At 40.3% G+C, this 17,850-nt stretch overlaps 1 protein-coding gene across 1 annotated transcript in view; it reads right to left on the bottom strand.

Moving 5' to 3' along the window:
• Window positions 1-1,938: 1,938 nt before the first annotated feature.
• Window positions 1,939-17,850, bottom strand: part of PECR (peroxisomal trans-2-enoyl-CoA reductase) — a gene marked incomplete at its 5' end in the record, with an annotated part of 29,406 nt that continues 13,494 nt past the window's right edge. Inside the window, 5 exon segments of the mRNA XM_027115787.1 lie at window positions 1,939-2,130; window positions 4,799-4,957; window positions 11,621-11,678; window positions 11,680-11,721; window positions 14,190-14,286. Of these exon segments, the coding sequence (XP_026971588.1) occupies window positions 2,045-2,130; window positions 4,799-4,957; window positions 11,621-11,678; window positions 11,680-11,721; window positions 14,190-14,286 (442 nt within the window).

Here is a 17,850-nt window from a genome sequence, read left to right as displayed (position 1 = left end):
ATAATGCCATTTGCAGCAACATGGACGGACCTAGAGATTATCATACTAAATGAAATAAGTCAGACAGAGAAAGACAAATATCATATGACATCACTTACATGTAGAATCTTAAAAAATGATACAAATGAACCTATTTACAAAACAGAAAGAGACACAGAAAACAAATTTATGGTTACCAAAGGGGAAAGGCGGGGATAAATTAGGAGTCTGGAATTAACAGATACACACTAGTATATATTCAATATCTTATAATAACCTATAGTGGAAAAAGAATCTGAAAAAGGATATGTGTGTGTGTGTGTGTGTGTGTGTGTGTGTGTGTGTGTGTATGAAACTGAATTGCTTTGCTGTATACCTGAAACGAACACAACATTGTAAATCAACTATACTTCAATAAAAATAAATAAATAAAACAAAAAAGATTATTTGGGAATTTTAAATTTCTGTGCGTATTTTTTTTCACTACTGAACACCCGACTCCCACCATAATGCTGAGCACATAGGAGGGGCTCCAAACTATTAGCTGAGTGAATGAGTAAGGCTATTCAGGAACATCCAATCTACAGCAAAATTTACCAAGTGTAGTAGCAGAAGAACATTATTGACAAGACATTATTATGACACACACAGAAATCCTGGAGAGCAGACTTATATTTCTAGAGCACAGATAATGATCAGCTGTACAGTGACAGTCGAACAAGAAGATCTAATAAGGAGCTGGAGCTGAGTTTAGTGCTACGTAGGGCAGCCTCCATGTCTTAAACAGAAATAAGCAAATGTCAACCTATGGAGATATAAGGGGTTGTCAGCAGTCACCAACACGAAGCAATTTGAAAAGCAAGCCCTGCTTCTTCCATCTTCCGCACCAACCTGTGCCGGGGCCACAGGTTGTAATTCTTAGAAGCTTGTAATTCTTAGAAGCTGTGGCTTGTAATTCTTAGAAGCTGTGATGTTATCATCTCCAGAAGGCTACTGTTAAAATGTAGTCTAGGAGGAAAGGAAGATTTCTGATCTTTCCACATTCACAGAATGAGGACAACGTTTAAGTGAACATGGGCTCACTCTCAAGGGTGGCCTTGCACTTGTTCACTTCTGAGAGTGAGCACCTCCTTACATGGGGCCCAAGGCAGCTCATTGGCCTCATCCTAGTCCCAGACCTGCTTGGGATGCTGCAAAAATTACAGATTCTGGGCCCCCCACCCCAGAGCTTGGTCAATCATATACTTTGAACTGACTGTTACTGATAAAGAAACTGCTTCACTTCAAGAGGGAATAAGTCTCTTTAAAGAGGTTTGATTAAGAGGAGAAATGAACATACATAGTTTGTAGGTGGCACGTCATAAATCGGGACTGATTGCCAGAAAGGATAAACTGAAGGAAGAAAGCAGAACCCTAATACAACTGCATAAATTTTAAATAAAAAATTTTTTTTGCGTAAAAAGGAGAAACATGGAGAAAGAGGAATCTTTGGCTAAGAAATCAAGACACATATCAAGCACTGCAAAAAATACTACTTATGACTTTATTTTTCTTTTTAATTAAGAGGGTTTACACAAAATTGGCTTCATGAACAAACCACACAGCAATAATTACATAAAGCTTTACTGATCCAAAAGTATTATATCTGCCACCAAAAATGATTCTTTGTATATTTCTGTTGTAAAAATCATAATGATGCCACAATTTAGATTTACTGCCTACCTTTACAATTAAATATTATATCCTTTTGGGAGATCATGATACCCCTACCATTAAATTGAAATATTTCACTTTTCAAATACCATTCTTAGAAATAAAAAGTATAATCATAAAGTATGTTAACTTCCATTCCTAAAAATTTTTTTGATCACAAGCTAAAGGGCATTGGTTGGGACTTAAAAATGCATTTATTTCAGGAATAGTTTTTGCATAGATGTAATTGATAACATTAAAAAATCAGAATGTAAGTTTTCCATACAGATTATATGTTCCTGTAAAGTATAGAAGTGCATTGTTGAGATGTTAAGGTATTTGGGGACAAAGGACACTTCCATGTTTCCTTAGCCTAGAGCTTGCCTCTTTGCTTAGAAGACTCTTTAATCCTTTTGACAAAAGAAAGGTCCCCTACTCCCTGGGGCCAGTTGTCATGATCTGTTAAGTAAGTGGAAAACCTCGGGTCAGACGCAAATCTATTAACCTCATTAGTCCTCTTAGTTTCCACCAAACCATTTTGTCATTTTCCCTGGTTCACCCCTTTTCTCAGCAAGAAAAAAGAAATTACTGGGACGAATGGCAAAGGTTTTGAAAAAAACCTCAATTTGAATCCCATCTCCGCCACTTAGTAGCTTTTGTAGAAGTTACTTCTACAGATTTGGAGAAGTTACTCTTCCTGTGCCTCAGTTTCCTCATCTATTAAAGGGGATAACAACATCTATCTGTTAAAGTTGAGAGTTAATGTGATTCCTATGTACAGTGCTGGACATAATGTAGACATTCAATCAATCTTACGTCCTTAATAATAACATCTTCTAAAACATGCTTACTTTGTACCAGACACTTAGAGCTGCCCACACCCCCAGCAGCCAGTCTCCCATCTCCTCTCTCCAACAGCCTCAGTTTCCATTTAGAAAACCATGAGGTTCTGGAGAAGTGACCCTACTCAGATCACTGACTGATCTAAGTCATAAGTGCACTCGGTTCCCCTGGCTGGAGTTACTGGTTGAGGATGGACACTTGCATAAGCTGGTCCCAAGCAGAGGGAGTCTCAGAATTTGGTTAGAAATGCTGAGACAAAGTCATTCCCTCCCCTCTGTCTCTGTCCAGGTGGATGTGAACAAAGAAGCCTGTAGCTGCAGGTGCAGCAGGCAGCCATCCTGCTACCAGGAGAGTCCATCTTACAATATGGCCAACATCATAGCAGCAAAAACAGAGGGAAAAGGAAAAAAACGCCCTTGATGAGATCACTGAGCTGCAGAGTCAAGTCTCACCTGTTATTTGAGACAACAAATTCCTTCATTGCTTAAGCCAGTTTGAGTTGTAGCTAAAAGCATCCTATCTGACACAGGACTTTAAACATGCATTAACTAATCTAATCTTCCCAACAGCTGATGAAATGAATACTATAAGGGACCTCACTTTATAGAAAAGAACATGAAGGCTTCCAGAAATGAATTTTCCCAAGAACATCAGCTAATAAGGGTATAGCCAAGCTTCCATCCCAGGCATTCTCACTGCAGGCCTGGCAATCTTGCAGAAAACTTTAGAAGGAAAGGCTGACTATGCCTGCTCATTATCTGGGGGGAGTATATTCTTAAAAGATGGGTGTGGCTGCTTTCTTCAAAAACTTAAAACCTGTTTTTTGTACTGATGAAAAAACTGTGTTAGAATTACAAAAGAAAACCATTTCACTGGAGGCCTGGAGAAGCACTCACCTCGAGTTTTTTTTTTCTTCTTTAAAAAGGAAAAACGATGTACCTCACTTTAACAAATACTGACTCAACTCCACTGGTGAGGGAAGTGGAAAGATTGTCCCCCCACCCTTGCTACATTAAATACTATCAGAAAACAATACTGTATAACCATGTAGGCATTTCTGTGTTTCCAAATGAGATCCTTAAAGCCACAGTATCTTATGCACGTCACCACACTGGTGCTATTAGTAAAGAAATATACGGGAGGGGAAAATAATAAGTAATATTACAGATCCAAACTAATCAGTGATTAATGCAAAGAAGGTCTGAACCCTTGATAAGACTATTAGCACATAAAAGAGTAGGTTGAAAAGAGTAGGTCCCTGATGTTAAATTCAAGTACACATACGTTACATCAACCACATTTTAATTCACTAGCAGCCATTTAATCAAATATCTTTAGCAACAGTTCAAACACATTTGAATTTCATATTCTTTTCCACATTTTGGGAGTGATTAGCTTGGACATGCCTTGAATCCATGGATGTGTCTTGTCATTTGTTGAATCAGGATGCTGGACAGATTTTTTAGGACCCTTCCAACCCCCAAGTTCTATGGTCCAGCCATAAGATAAACAGACACACACAGATATTTGTGTGTAATATCTACATTTGGATGCGTCTTATAAAACTGCTGTTTTGTACATCAAAAATGAATGAACACGGCAAATTCATATGGTTTCATTCAATCTATAACGCAAAGATAGTATGAAATAGCACCATATCATCCCTCCCCACCTAACAGGTCTGATTCTTCCGCTCAGATACACAAGCCACTTACTGGAGAAACAAAGAGAAGTTCACTCTCAAAAGTATGACACCTTCTTGCCTCCGTTCTATCTCTTCCTTTACATATATACTCATATTGAGAGTATTTTTCAAGGTTAAAATTTACCAGCCTATGCACACACAAACAACTTTTTTAATATGTAAAGCTGTGTGCTATAATATATTCAGATATTTTCTGGACTAGGAACACTGCCTTTAAAAATCATATGATGGGCTTCCCTGGTGGTGCAGTGGTTGAGGGTCTGCCTGCCGATGCAGGGAACGTGGGTTCGTGCCTCGGTCCGGGAGGATCCCACATGCTGCGGAGCACCTGGGCCCGTGAGCCATGGCCGCTGAGCCTGCACGTCCAGAGCCTGTGCTCCGCAGCGGGAGAGGCCGCAGCAGTGAGAGGCCCGCGTACCGCAAAAAAAAAAAATCATATGATGACTATAAATATTTTGTACATTTTTGATGTTCTACAAGAAAAAATAAAAGCTTATCTCTTAAGTACCTAAAGAACTTTTGAAAACCTGAACAGAAGAAGGTGTAAAGTGAGTGACTACTCATTTCTCAACTGCTCACCTGGTATCTCAAATGAGTGTGTGTACAGAGACTGGCCCCCATCCACATCCACCAAGTGTCCGGTGATAAAGGAAGCTGCAGGAGACAGCAGGAAGCACACCAAGGTGGAGACGGAAGAACACACATGTATACGAAACATCAGATACTCCTCATTTGGGGCTGTTTCACATTCCCGAGTAAACGCATCCGAAGTTACAGGTCTGTATCTTGAATCCTACAGCCAAGAATGCCAGTCTGTGTGTGCTATAACCTGAAGGTGCATAGACAGACGCCTTTTTCTATTTGAGCATCATTAAAATTAGGTACATAACTAGGGTGAAGGCAAGATAAAAAGAGCCTTGGACAGAGTCAAATGAACTACACAATGTGAAGTAGCCAAAAGTGAACGCAGTGCTCAGTGTCTGCTCTCTCCCATCTCAAATAATTCAGTTCTTTGCACATTCCTCATTGTTTTTGCTTTTGTTTTTGCGGTACGCGGGCCTCTCACTGTTGTGGGCTCTCCCATTGCGGAGCACAGGCTCCGGACGCGCAGGCTCAGCGGCCATGGCTCATGGGCCCAGCTGCTCCGCGGCATGTGGGATCTTCCTGGACCGGGGCACGAACCCGTGTCCCCTGCATCGGCAGGCGGACTCTCAACCACTGCGCCACCAGGGAAGCCCCCACAATCCTCATTGTTTTCAACAGCACCACATGCCTTTTACAGTTTTCTCGCTGAAATAGTCATTGTGTCTGTATAACAATAAACTGGCTTTCTAGTTTGTTTAGTCCATGGTCCTTTTAGGCCCAAAGCCCAGCAACTCAGAGCTTTCTACCAGAGGGACCTGAGAATCCCACTGCAGCCCCGAAAAGTGCAGATAAGTAATTGATGAGTTTAGCAACATCTACTTCCAAAACCAAAGAGAAAGACAGAAATTATTTCACTGGATGTAAAGGAACTCTCACATGAGGCTGCTGGCACAGGCAGAGTTTCTCAAAGGGTGATCTTAAACCCCTGCATTAGAATCCCTAGAGGTGCTTACTGAAACTCCAGATTCCAAGACCCTACTTGAGATTGCCTGAATTGGAAGCTCTAGAGTTAGGGCCCCAGAATCTGCCATTTGATCAGGTTGCCCTGGGACTAGGGTGAGGCTAACGAGGTGTTTGGGGGTCAAGGGTGCAGCAGTTAAGGAGGTGCTCACCCTGGGGGCAGACCCTGCACCTATGCAACCCTGAGAGCAAGTGGGTCCTTAAATATTGTGTTTGTACCTTGCTTGCCTCATCCCAGTCCTGGGCCTGCACAGAGCACTATGGCATGTTTGTTTACATGGCCCTGCCTCTCTGAGACTCTGAGACCCTGGAGGGAAGCATAGCCTTCTCTCCATCCCTGTATCCCCAGCAGCTATTATAGGACGGCACTGTCGAAAATGGAGGCCACTAGCCACATGACACAACCAAAGCATTTCCATACCGCTCGTCTGAATTGAGATGTGCTGTACGTGTAAAACCACACATCACATTTTGAAGACCTGGTATGGAAAGAAGAATGTAAAATAACCTCATAAATAATTTTTATAATGATTACATGTTAAAATGATAATGCTTTAGATATATTGGGTTAAATAAAATATATTTCTAAAACTAATTTCACTTCTTTTTAAACTTTGTCCTAATGTGGCTATTATGAAGTTTAACATTACATATGTGACTATTAGCACATTTCTATTGGACACAGTTAGTATAGAATTAATAATTTATAAGTTCCCATATTCCTGGGGAAGGGCTGATGGGGCCTAGTCACAGGTGGCCATCAGAACTAGTTTTACCCTGTGTAATCAATCAATGACAACTGGCCCTGAGAACACGTTTTGTTAGTCAACCAATCAGTGAGAGCTCTTGGACTCTGCAAGTTAGCCAATCCGGAAGACTCAGTCCAATAAGCTCCTTTCTGAGTGTCAGCCAAACAACAACCCTCTCACCCAAGTAACCATGGCTTCTAGAAGTCTGCAAATCTCTAAAACCATACTTCCCCCCAAGGGAGGGGGAATAAAAAGCCTCAAGAGTCTACTCCAAGAGACTGTGGCTGACCAGCAATAAATGTGGTTTTGTGCTGAGTTTTGTTTCAATATTGAGCAGTGGCTCCATCCTTTGGCAGTGTTTAGCATAAAATAACTACTTAATAAATGCTGACAGAGGGAAAGAATCTTTTTGCACCTCTCCCCCTCAAATAAAGGGATTTTTCATTGCCTAGCTCTCAATACAGTGTTTTGCCAACAGACTAGGCACCATTAAATAATACTGAATTGGACTGAAACTACCTGTGAGGTATTAATAAAAGACATAAATATTCATGACACCTGATTTACTTTTGGAACTCAACATGCAGGTAAAATGAACTAAAAAAATTTTTATAATTACCAAATGGAGCACTATTATAATACCTTCAGATAGATTCTTCCTAACTTTCATTTTAATGGAATCCATTTGACAGATGAACTTGAAGTACTAAATCGGGCATGTTATCAATCAATAAACACTACAGGAGCCTAGCAACTTGTATCCACGTCATCTATGTGGGTAACACCTCTTTTAGCTCAGTTATCTGTTTACTTTCAGCTCTGTTTATTAAAGATCACAGGGATTTTATTTTATTATTTATTTTTATTGGAGTATAATTGCTTTACAATTGCTGTTCATTTTTGCTGTACAATGAAGTGAATCAGCTGTATGTATACCTATATCCCCTCCCTCTTGGACCTCCCTCCCACCCCCCCCACCCCAATCTCACCCATCTAGGTCGTCACAGAGCACCAAGCTGAGCTTCCTGTGCTTTATAGCATGTTCCCGCTAGCTATCTATTTCATGCTTGGTAGTATACATACATCAATTCTAATCTCCCAATTCGTCCCACCCTCCTCTTCCCCCCACCCCCGTGTCCACATGTCCGTTCTCTACATCTATGTCTCTATTCCTGCCCTGCAAATAGGGTTCATCTGTACCGTTTTTCTAGATTCCACATATATGCGTTAACATACAATATTTGTTTTTCTCTTTCTGACTTACTTCACTCAGTGTGACAGACTCTAGGTCCATCCACGTCTCTACAAATGACCCAATTTCGTTCCTTTTTATGTCTGAGTGATATTCTATTGTATATATGTACCACATCTTCTTTATCCATTCATCTGTCATTGGACATTTAAGTTGTTTCCATGTCCTGGCTATTGTAAATAGGGCTGCAATAATAAGTAGACTTGGGTTTGAATCCTAGTACCATGACCTGAGTATGGCCTTAGGCAAATTACTGAACCTCACTGGCTCTTGATTTCTTAATTTGTAAAATGAGTGTACAGGGTAAGTATAAGCCATCTGAAGGGCCTGCCAAGTGCTGCGCTCCCTTCTAAGAGACGTTGCGGGCGCCGCAGAAGCCCTGGCAGTTCCTTTTAAAACTACAGCTACACTGACCCTCCTGACTCAGTCCCAGGAACTGTCTGAAAAGAAGACAACTCACTGATAAGCAGTTCACCAATAGCCTGTTGTGAAAGTTCTGCCCCCAAAAAGGGCATTAGTGATTAGCTGGGGCAATCACAGTAGCTTGGAAACACGACTTAGGGATGCTAGGACCCTGTCAAGCAGAAGCTGAAACGCTCTCCTTATTCTGCAACTCATGGCAATTCATCACCTCTTCTTCCCCTTACAAGCAAACTTTTTGAAGGCATTACCTACGTTAGTCACAGCACGGTTGGCAAAACCCTGGGCATACCTAAGACCTTTTCAGGGGATTTGCGAGGTCAAAACTGTTTTCATAACCATACTGAGTCCTTATCTATCTTTTTCACTGTGTTGACATTTGTCCTAATGGTGCCAAAGCCGTGATGGGAAAAATGGCTGCAGCCTCAGCACGAACGTGAAGTGGTGATCATTATACTAGCAGTCATGATATACGTCACCAGCAAGCACTCCCGGTGGGAGGAAGTCTCTTTCACTTTCAGATGTCCTCGATGAGCACTGAAAATTATTAATCATATTAATCTCAACTACTGAGTACACGTCTTTTTAATATCCTGTGTGACGAGGTGAGAATCACACCTTCAGCTCCTGTGCTGCACATGGAAGGATAAAGGTTGTCTCAGGGAAAAGAACGTGTGCTTGAGCTACGAACCGAACTAGTCACTTTTTTCACAAAACATCATTTTTTACTTGAAAGAATGACTAACAAGCTACAGTTATTCACACTTGGGTATTTGGCAGACATTTTTTTCAAAAAATGAACCGAGACTGCCACTTCAAGCAGCTGAAAACAACTGACAGTCTTTGTCAATGACAAGATTTGAGCTTTCACGTGAAACCTAGAATTTTGGAAAAGTTGTACATGTCACTGTGAGTCTGACAGTTTTCTAGTACTTAAAGATTTTTCAGAAGATTGGTGGTGATATTAACAAATGTGAACTTTTGATACTGTATCATGAATTGTGTGTCAACATTTAGAAGATGTCTGTAATTCAGTGAACCCATATTTTCCAAAAGACCAATGTCTGATGTTACAAAATCATCTATGGGTGAAAGACCCAGTAAAAGTGCAAGGAATACCAAGGAATTTTAATGTAACAGAGTAAAAAAGTTCACTGACATGGTTTCAGATTCCACATTGCAATTAATCTTTAAGAAACTGCCACTTGGGGCTTCCCTGGTGGCGCAGTGGTTGAAAGTCTGCCTGCCGATGCAGGGGACACGGGTTCGTGCCCCGGTCCGGGAGGATCCCACATGCCGCGGGGCAGCTGGGCCCGTGAGCCATAGCTGCTGAGCCTGCGCGTCCGGAGCCTGTGCTCCGCAACGAGAGAGGCCACAACAGTGAGAGGCCCGCGTACCGCAAAAAAAAAAAAAAAGAAATTGCCACTTGTTGAGTATCAAAGAAGAATATCCACAATTACCCAAAAAGGCTATTGAAATACTCCTCCCTTCTCCAACTGGCACAAAGCCAGATTTGCTTCACATGCTTTAACCAAAACAACATATTGCAACAGACTGAATGCAGAAGCAGATGTGAGTCCAGCTGTTTTCTATTAAGCCATTTGTAAAAAGTGTAAAACAAATGCAAAACAAAGTTTGCTTTTGTATTTTAAAATGTAGCTATTTTTCAGTAAAAATATTATTCATAGCATGTAATGCCTTTATTAAGATGATTTTAAATGAATTCATAAATATTTCTTAAATTTCTCAATTTCAATTTTTAATACAGTAAATATAGGCAATATAGTTCATAAAATAGAAGGAGTGTTCTCTCCAAAACAACAATTTAGTTAGATCATTCCCTTGATTAAAAGTCTTTAAAAATCACTCTCAGTTTTCAGGATAAAAATCCAAGCACCTTCCTCAAAATCGCTCATCAAATGTTGGATTTAACAGTATCTTCTAAAATTTAATATACAAGTCAATTTTAGTTCAGGAATTCCGCTTCTAGAAAGTTACCTCCTCACCCAAGAGTGCATGACTACATTGAAGGATGTTCACTGCAGAATTACTGAAGTATAAAAAATATAAATAGAATCGCAATGTGCAACAATAGAGTCTAATTAAATATACTATGCTACATCCATAGTGAGTGGCAGAAAACATATGTAGAATCCCACTTCCGTAAAAAAGTCTGTAAATAAAAATATTTTTGAGCATGCACAGTAAAATTTTGGAAAGATATACATCAAACTGATAATGAAAGCTAGCTCTAGGAATTAGAACACATTTTCCTCTAAGAGTTTTATGGCTTTGCTTTTATATTTAGCACTTAAATATATCTGAAAATCATTTTGCGTGTGATATGAGATAGGGGGCTCTATTTCTAAAGGAACAGCCAATTGCTGCAAGACTTTTGCTGAATGGTCTATCCTTTCCTTGCAGATTTGAAATGCTACTTTTCCTATAAACTCCCCGTATATATATGGTACTGATACGAGAGTCCATTCTATTCCACTAATTTTAACCTCTTCTAGTACCAGCCCCCGATGTGGTAAATAAGTATAGTTTTATAGTATGTTTTGGTAGCAGGAGGGTCATATCCCCTCATTATTCTTTTTCAAAACATTTTTGGCAGTTTTGGCATAAATATTTTTCAAGACAAACTTTAGAATCAGTATATTAATTCCAAAAATATATTAAATGTATACACTGATTTAAGGAAACTTGTTTTTAGTCAAATTGAGCCTCTCCATTGAGGAATGTAACATGTCTGTGTTTATTCTGGTCTTTTTTTTCTGTTCTTCAGTAATAAACACTTTTTAATTTAGAGTTAAGTTTACTCCGGGTATTTTCGTTTTTATTATTATTGTGGAAAAGATCTCCTTTTTTTAAAAAAAATTACAATTTAAGACTGATCTTGCTGGCATTTAAGAAAGCTATTGATTTTTACATACTTAAAACTGGCCACCTTACAGAAATCGTGTATGGAACTTCATTTTGTCATAATTGTCTGACTTGCTTACGTTTCTGTGTATCATAAATGCCACGTGATAAAACAAAGTAGCTGAAAAGTACAATGAAACAATAAAAACATGCTGCTCTTAATCCACACTGAATTCACTCCTGAATAAATGCTACTGTGAGTATTCAAAGCACCATCAGGATAGGATTCCTGGGAGCCAGAAGGAACAGTGGAAATGGCTTCATAGCATGGGAGCAATCTTCTCTATTAGCCAACCAGACTATTTAAAAAGGACACCAAAATATTACCAGTCTCCAAAGTATAAAACAAAGTAACTCCAACCAATGTTAGATATATACATCACCTCCTCAATGTTAGATATATCACCACCTCCTCCTTAGATATATACATCACCTCCTCCTCCTCATCACCTCCCAGTCTTTTAGCTGGGATTTTCTGAAAAGTACCCTTCAAATAAGTCTTTTGCCAAATGACCATGGTTGTTAAAAGTAGTCTGGGAATAAATGATTCCCTATGTTTAAAATAAAACAGGAAAAAATAAAGTACATAAAATTAAATTTTAATTGTAAAGACAACAAGGCAGTCTGTCATCCAATACCAAGTTGTTTAAGTTTAATACACAAGTTAACATTTCTAATATTAATTTTTCTCAAAATGGTCAAAGAAGTAGTCAACCACTACTCAAAAGGATTATCTGAATGCTCACTTTGTGACCTCCCCTCGCATAATAACCAGCCAAGCTCGAGATTTTTTCATAAAAGACTTGGTTTCTGAAAGCATAATCATACGAGTAGATCAGAGAAGCCCTTAACTGGGAACAATGGGTCAGGGGAGTCTATTTTACCTCCCACTAAGGCTTCTATGTTTTACAATGGAAAACTGGCCTATGGTTAAACAGGACTTAGAAAATGCAATATTTTCATGGCTTCTTACCTAGAGAAAAATCACAAATAAAAAATTTAAATCCAATACAAATAAATTTTAATTGTTTAAGAATTCTCTTATTCAGCTTTCAGTAGCTTTCAATGGTTTATAAAGCCAAAAAAATTACTCAAAAACTGTTTAACACAGGATAAAGCTATTTATTACTGGCTTATAATTATATACAGCAGAGGTTATTAGAAGGGGAGGAAACAGGAGGGATGAGAGTAAGATGTAGAAACTTGGCAGTATTAATTACTCCAAACAATACTGGGGTAATATACCGGTTTCCAATTAAACAATTTGTAACCTTTTATTTAAGAGGATAGAATTGGGACTTCCCTAGTGGCACAATGGTTAAGAATCCGCCTGCCAATGCAGGGGAAACGGGTTTGATCCCTGGTCTGGGAAGATCCCACATGCCGCAGAGCAACTAAGCCTGTGCACCACAACTACTGAGCCTGAGCTCTAGAGCCCGCAAGCCACAACTACTGAGCCCGCAAGCCACAACCAATGAAGCCCGCACACCTAGAGCTGGTGTTCTGCAACAAGAGAAGCCACCACAATGAGAAGCCCGCGCACTGCAATGAAGAGTAACCACTGCTCGCCACCACTAGAGAAAGCCCGCACGCAGCAACAAAGACACAACGAAGCCAAAAATAAATAAATAAATAAATAAATTTTAAAAATAAATAAATAAAGAGGATGGAATCTTCCAGTAGTATTAAGGTTTAGACATTAAACCTAAAAACATCTGTGGAGGACAAACCTGACTTTAGTATTGTGCTTATAACACAAACACATCATTAAAGGTTATCAAGAAATACACATTTGGAGGCCAGTATTCCGAAGTATCAACATTCAGAATGGAACTATATCTAATTTACTCTATAAATATTTGAGAGTAAGGTAGATAAGGTAATGTCAGCCCCAAAGCATTGAAGGTATGTGAAGTTTCTGGCTAGGAACCTGCATTTGTTAGAGATGAGATTTCTCTAACATCTACAAGTCAGTTCATGCTTAGTTCCCACTGAGCAGCATAGATAACAATATCTATGAATACTATATAGATAGATCATAGGTAATACCCCCCAGATATTACAGAGTTTCAGATTGAGGGATGATTACTATCTTAGCAATGACCAGGAATCATCACAGAGAAATGAATTTGAGCTGAGTTTTGCAGGATGTGTGAGATGTTTCATTTATTATCTCTCTTGGAGTACATGGCCAATATGTAATCCCCAAGGAAGCTTAAGGTATGTCTTACTTCACATAATATGACAGTGTTTAAAGCTGAACAAACTGTTATTTTTTTCTCTATCATTTTTTTTTTTTTTTTTTTTTGCGGTACACGGGCCTCTCACTGCTGTGGCCTCTCCCGTTGCGGAGCACAGGCTCCGGATGCGCAGGCTCAGCGGCCATGGCTCACGGGCCCAGCTGCTCCACGGCATGTGGGCTCTTCCCGGACTGGGGCACGAACCCGTATCCCCTGCATTGGCAGGCGGACTCTCAACCACTGCACCACCAGGGAAGCCCTCCCTATCATTTACATTATGTTTCAGAGAAATTTCCCCTTGACTTATAGTTGATCTTCAACTGGAAATTCCTTCCTAGAACTTTGACTTTAAGTTTCTCTCTCTCCTAATAAAGCATTAATGATATACCAAGAAATAACAAGATAATCTAGAAAAATTCATTCTTTAAGGCAGCGATTCTCACCCTTCACGGTGAACTTGAATTTCCTTCTCTGTGCAATTGAATCAGCTTAAAAAAATACCAACACCTGGATTCCATAGTTTGGAGTCAAGCTTATATACCACTATTTTTTTATTTCACAGATGATTCTAATACACAGCCAGGAGTGAGAATCATTGGCTTAACTTAACCTTGACAATCTGGTTGTAAATCAAAGAATACTTCTTTCTGGTTTTATCTATTTTTAAAAGCCAATCTTTTCTAGTGTACATGCATATTAACAAATACCTCTATCAACAACACAAATGGAATCAGAAGAACACAATTTGTCAACAGCTTTCATATTGAACATTTACCTACAGGGGCAACACAATTGATCCTTATTCCACTGCTGGCCCATTCCACCACTAAGGATTTGGTGAAGTTGTAAACACCTTCTCTGGCAGCTCCACTATGCCTTTAAAAGACAAAATACAAACATGACAATCAGCTTCTGTTGAGTATGTCTCCCTTAACTAAATTGATAGGTGTACCAATGACCTGTCAGAGTCCCACAACAATGTTCTTGTTATGAGTCCCTGTCTGAACCATAAGAAAGAACCAGGTCCTTCAATATTAAAGCAAAACCACAACTATCTGATAGTCAAACAAATCTCACGTAAGTCAAGGCCCACATAAGATCCCCCAAACCATCATGTGCATAAGAGGAATATTTTGAAGAACTTCTAATTACGGAAGAAAACAAACTGGTAATTTTGAGGGTTACAAGTGTGGTTATTTTTTTAATCAATTTTAGATAATAAGGGATATGAAATTCATACTTCAGGCTAGCAATAGTATCAACAGAATTTCTAGACATAAAAAAATTTAAATTAATTTTAGTATGTTTCCAGAGAAGAGGTTCAAATACTTAGGTCTGTATCCATATGGTGCAAAAAGGTATAGACATACTATGGCTTAGAATTTCTAATTAAAAGGTCCTCAGAACCAAGTATGTGAGATCTGGGGGTGTACCCACTCCTCACTAGAGAGTACCTCCATAGCCCCACGTTCCTGAAGAAAGTCCCCCTCAGTCCCCATGTTGGCTGCAAAAGCCCTGGCAGGACTCCAGGCAGAAACCAACCGCTCCATCTGCCAGAATTACCTGGGCAACCTCATCACCATCAAACGTGGCCACCACTTGCGCCACTCTGCATCCAACAGTCCCGGGTGGATTTATAGGACAGGTTTCCTTGCTTGCCACCAATGCTAGCAGGGGCCCTTCTGGAGTAATGCCCAGCTGGACAGGATGACACGACGGTGAACACACAGCTTCACATCACCAGGAGCAAGAGGCGGGGGCAGAACAGATGAGCATATGCAGGAAACATAGTCGAGTTTGGGCAAGTTTCTGTGAGGAGAACCTAGAGGTGTTTGTCCCCTTGCACTCATCCCCTGACCACCAGGGCCACCATATGAGGTCCTGCCTCTCATCATAGGAAAAGGCTCAGCAGTGACCTAGAGCCCCTGAAGAAGAAAGTGGCAGGTGTTCAGAAACAGCCACCCAAGAAAGAAAACTACTAGGATTGGGGTGGGGGGGGATGGAGGGAGGGGGAGAGAGAGGGAGTTGGAAAATCAGAGACAGAAATTACTCTCTGAATTTGAGCACCTGGACCAGTTTGTTGAATGTGAGCGAGAGGCCGTTGAACGGAGTGGGATGCCACCCGAATGTGCTACTGCGATGATATATTGATTATTTTCAGCTGTGGGCACTTGAAACACAGCAAATGCAGAGAGAGGCTTTCTCTGAACCCCCCTCATCGGCTAAAAGGAACGCAGTGCCATAAATCCCCTCCCTGGGAGTCTCATCAACCAGGGAAGGCTGACTGTTGTCACATGACGGGAGACTAGATGTCGACACCACATGCGGACAAACTTTGTCACCAACTCTCATACCTCTCATCCGTTCTTCAAAGGACCCATTCATCTTTCCTAAAAATCATATACTCCCCACCCCAAGAGGCCTATATCCCCTCTCCCCTTTCCCTATTAAGATAGTACTTAATCCTGAATTGGAAGCCACGACAGGCAGTTGCTCATTTTTCCCTGGGTACCTCCCATGTATACATGAGGTATACGTGTGAATAAACTTCCATTTGTTTTTCTCCTGTTCATCTGTCTTTTATTACAGGAGTCTCAGCTAAGAGCTCAGAAGGGCAGAGGGAAAATTATTTATCCTCCCCTACACAGTTCTCAAGGTTAGCCGAGAAGGACATTTAATACAAACTCAATGCAGACACAATAACATTTTCAGACTACATCTCCACACTCAAAGATCTACTAAAGAAGTTGGCAGAGAAGAGTGTGATGTCAGAAGGGAAAGTGCTGCCAGATGTCGAGACCACCCATGACAGGTGTGAAAGCCTGAAGCACCCAGCTCTCTGTTCGTTCCATAAGGAAGGAAGGAGACGGCCTTCCTCTGCAGTATTTGGCACTGCAGAGAATTACACAGAAACTGAAAGTTACTCTGGATCTTGAAACAGCACATCCTAATCTCTCTGTCTCTGAGGATTAAAAAAAAATTGGGGACATTTGTGAGGAAAAAGCAGAGAGTTTATCCAGAGAGATTTACGGCTTATCCAGTAGTCCTGGGTTCTGAAGGATTTGATTCCGGCTAGCATTACTGGGAGGTCCAGGTGGATGAGATGCCTGAATGGACCACGAGGTCTGTAAAAACTCCCCTTCCAGGAGAAAAAAGTGACCCCCATCAAAACAGAACAGATGGTGGACGATTCAGCGGCAGGATGGTGACTATGTCGCATGAGGCATTGTTCCAGCCACTTTTCTGAAGCAAAAGCCCAGAAGAGAAGGAAGGGCATTTATCTAGACTAGGAGTTCCATGAGACTTCATTTTGCCATCTGAATAACGTCTCACAGCCATTCTTTCACTGAGAAAATCTTCTGAAATACTAAGGCCTTATTTGTGTATCAGATATGATTTGAAATGTCTTACACTGTGTGAAGGAAGAGATTATGAGTGATAAACCACCCTAAAGGCTGTCACACTGCTTCATTTTCTTCCTGTAAGTTATGAATAGGAGGCAGAATAATATCTAACTCTCAGTGAATCTAGCACTAACAATTTTTTTTCAATGCTTCTAGGACTTAAACATATAAATGAAATCATACATACATGCTCTTTTCTATCTGGCTTCTTTCACTCAGAATAATTATTTTCAGATTTATCCACATTGCTGCATGAATCAACAGTTCACTCCTTTTCATTTCTGAGTAGCACATTATACATATATACCATGATCTGTTTATTCATTCACTCACTGATAGGCATTTGGGCCATGAATTCTCTCTCCATGGGAGATATGAGTTGCTTTTTGGCCCATCTCTTGCCCTTGTAATTATTGACAATGACCCAAAAGATCAGCAGGTCAGTCTAAGCTCCTCCGCACAGATTGTAATGGAAACTGGACTATTCTTAGACGACACTGACAATGTCAGAAAATGATCAGAACCCCAGAGAAACACGTGCAAAGACAGCAACACAATTCAAACACACACACACAAGAGATATACAGGTAGCCTTTCAACAAATGAAAAGATGCTGCACTGGGATATCATTTCTTGCCCATCAGAGTTGTCCAGAAATTGACAAGACACATTTTTGGTGAGGCTGTGAGGAACAGGCATTCTCATTCATTGACGATGGAGTGCAAAATGCAAAGAAACTTGCAGGGACCTCCCCAGCAGTCCAGTGGTTAAGACTCCACACTCCCAGTGCAGGGGGCATGGGTTCCATCCCTGGTTGGGGAACTAAGATCCCACATGTCACGCAGCGCAGCCGAAAAACAAAGAAACTTGCAAATGCCTAACAGGATGCATTTACTCTTCACCCAGCGGTCCAACTTCCCGGATATACCCTAAATATATACCTCCACAAATATGAAACAAATATTTACAATGTTATTCATCACAGAATTATTTGTAATAGCGAAACATAGAAACACAAATTTCTATTAAATGTGAG

The sequence above is a fragment of the Aethalodelphis obliquidens genome, unplaced genomic scaffold (genome assembly GCF_003676395.1).
Source record: "Aethalodelphis obliquidens isolate GAN/ISIS:26980383/991018 unplaced genomic scaffold, ASM367639v1 scaffold2, whole genome shotgun sequence".
NCBI classification, from domain to species: domain Eukaryota; kingdom Metazoa; phylum Chordata; class Mammalia; order Artiodactyla; family Delphinidae; genus Aethalodelphis; species Aethalodelphis obliquidens.
Note: the sequence above shows the minus strand (reverse complement) of the source record. Positions and strands in the feature narration are given on the sequence as shown.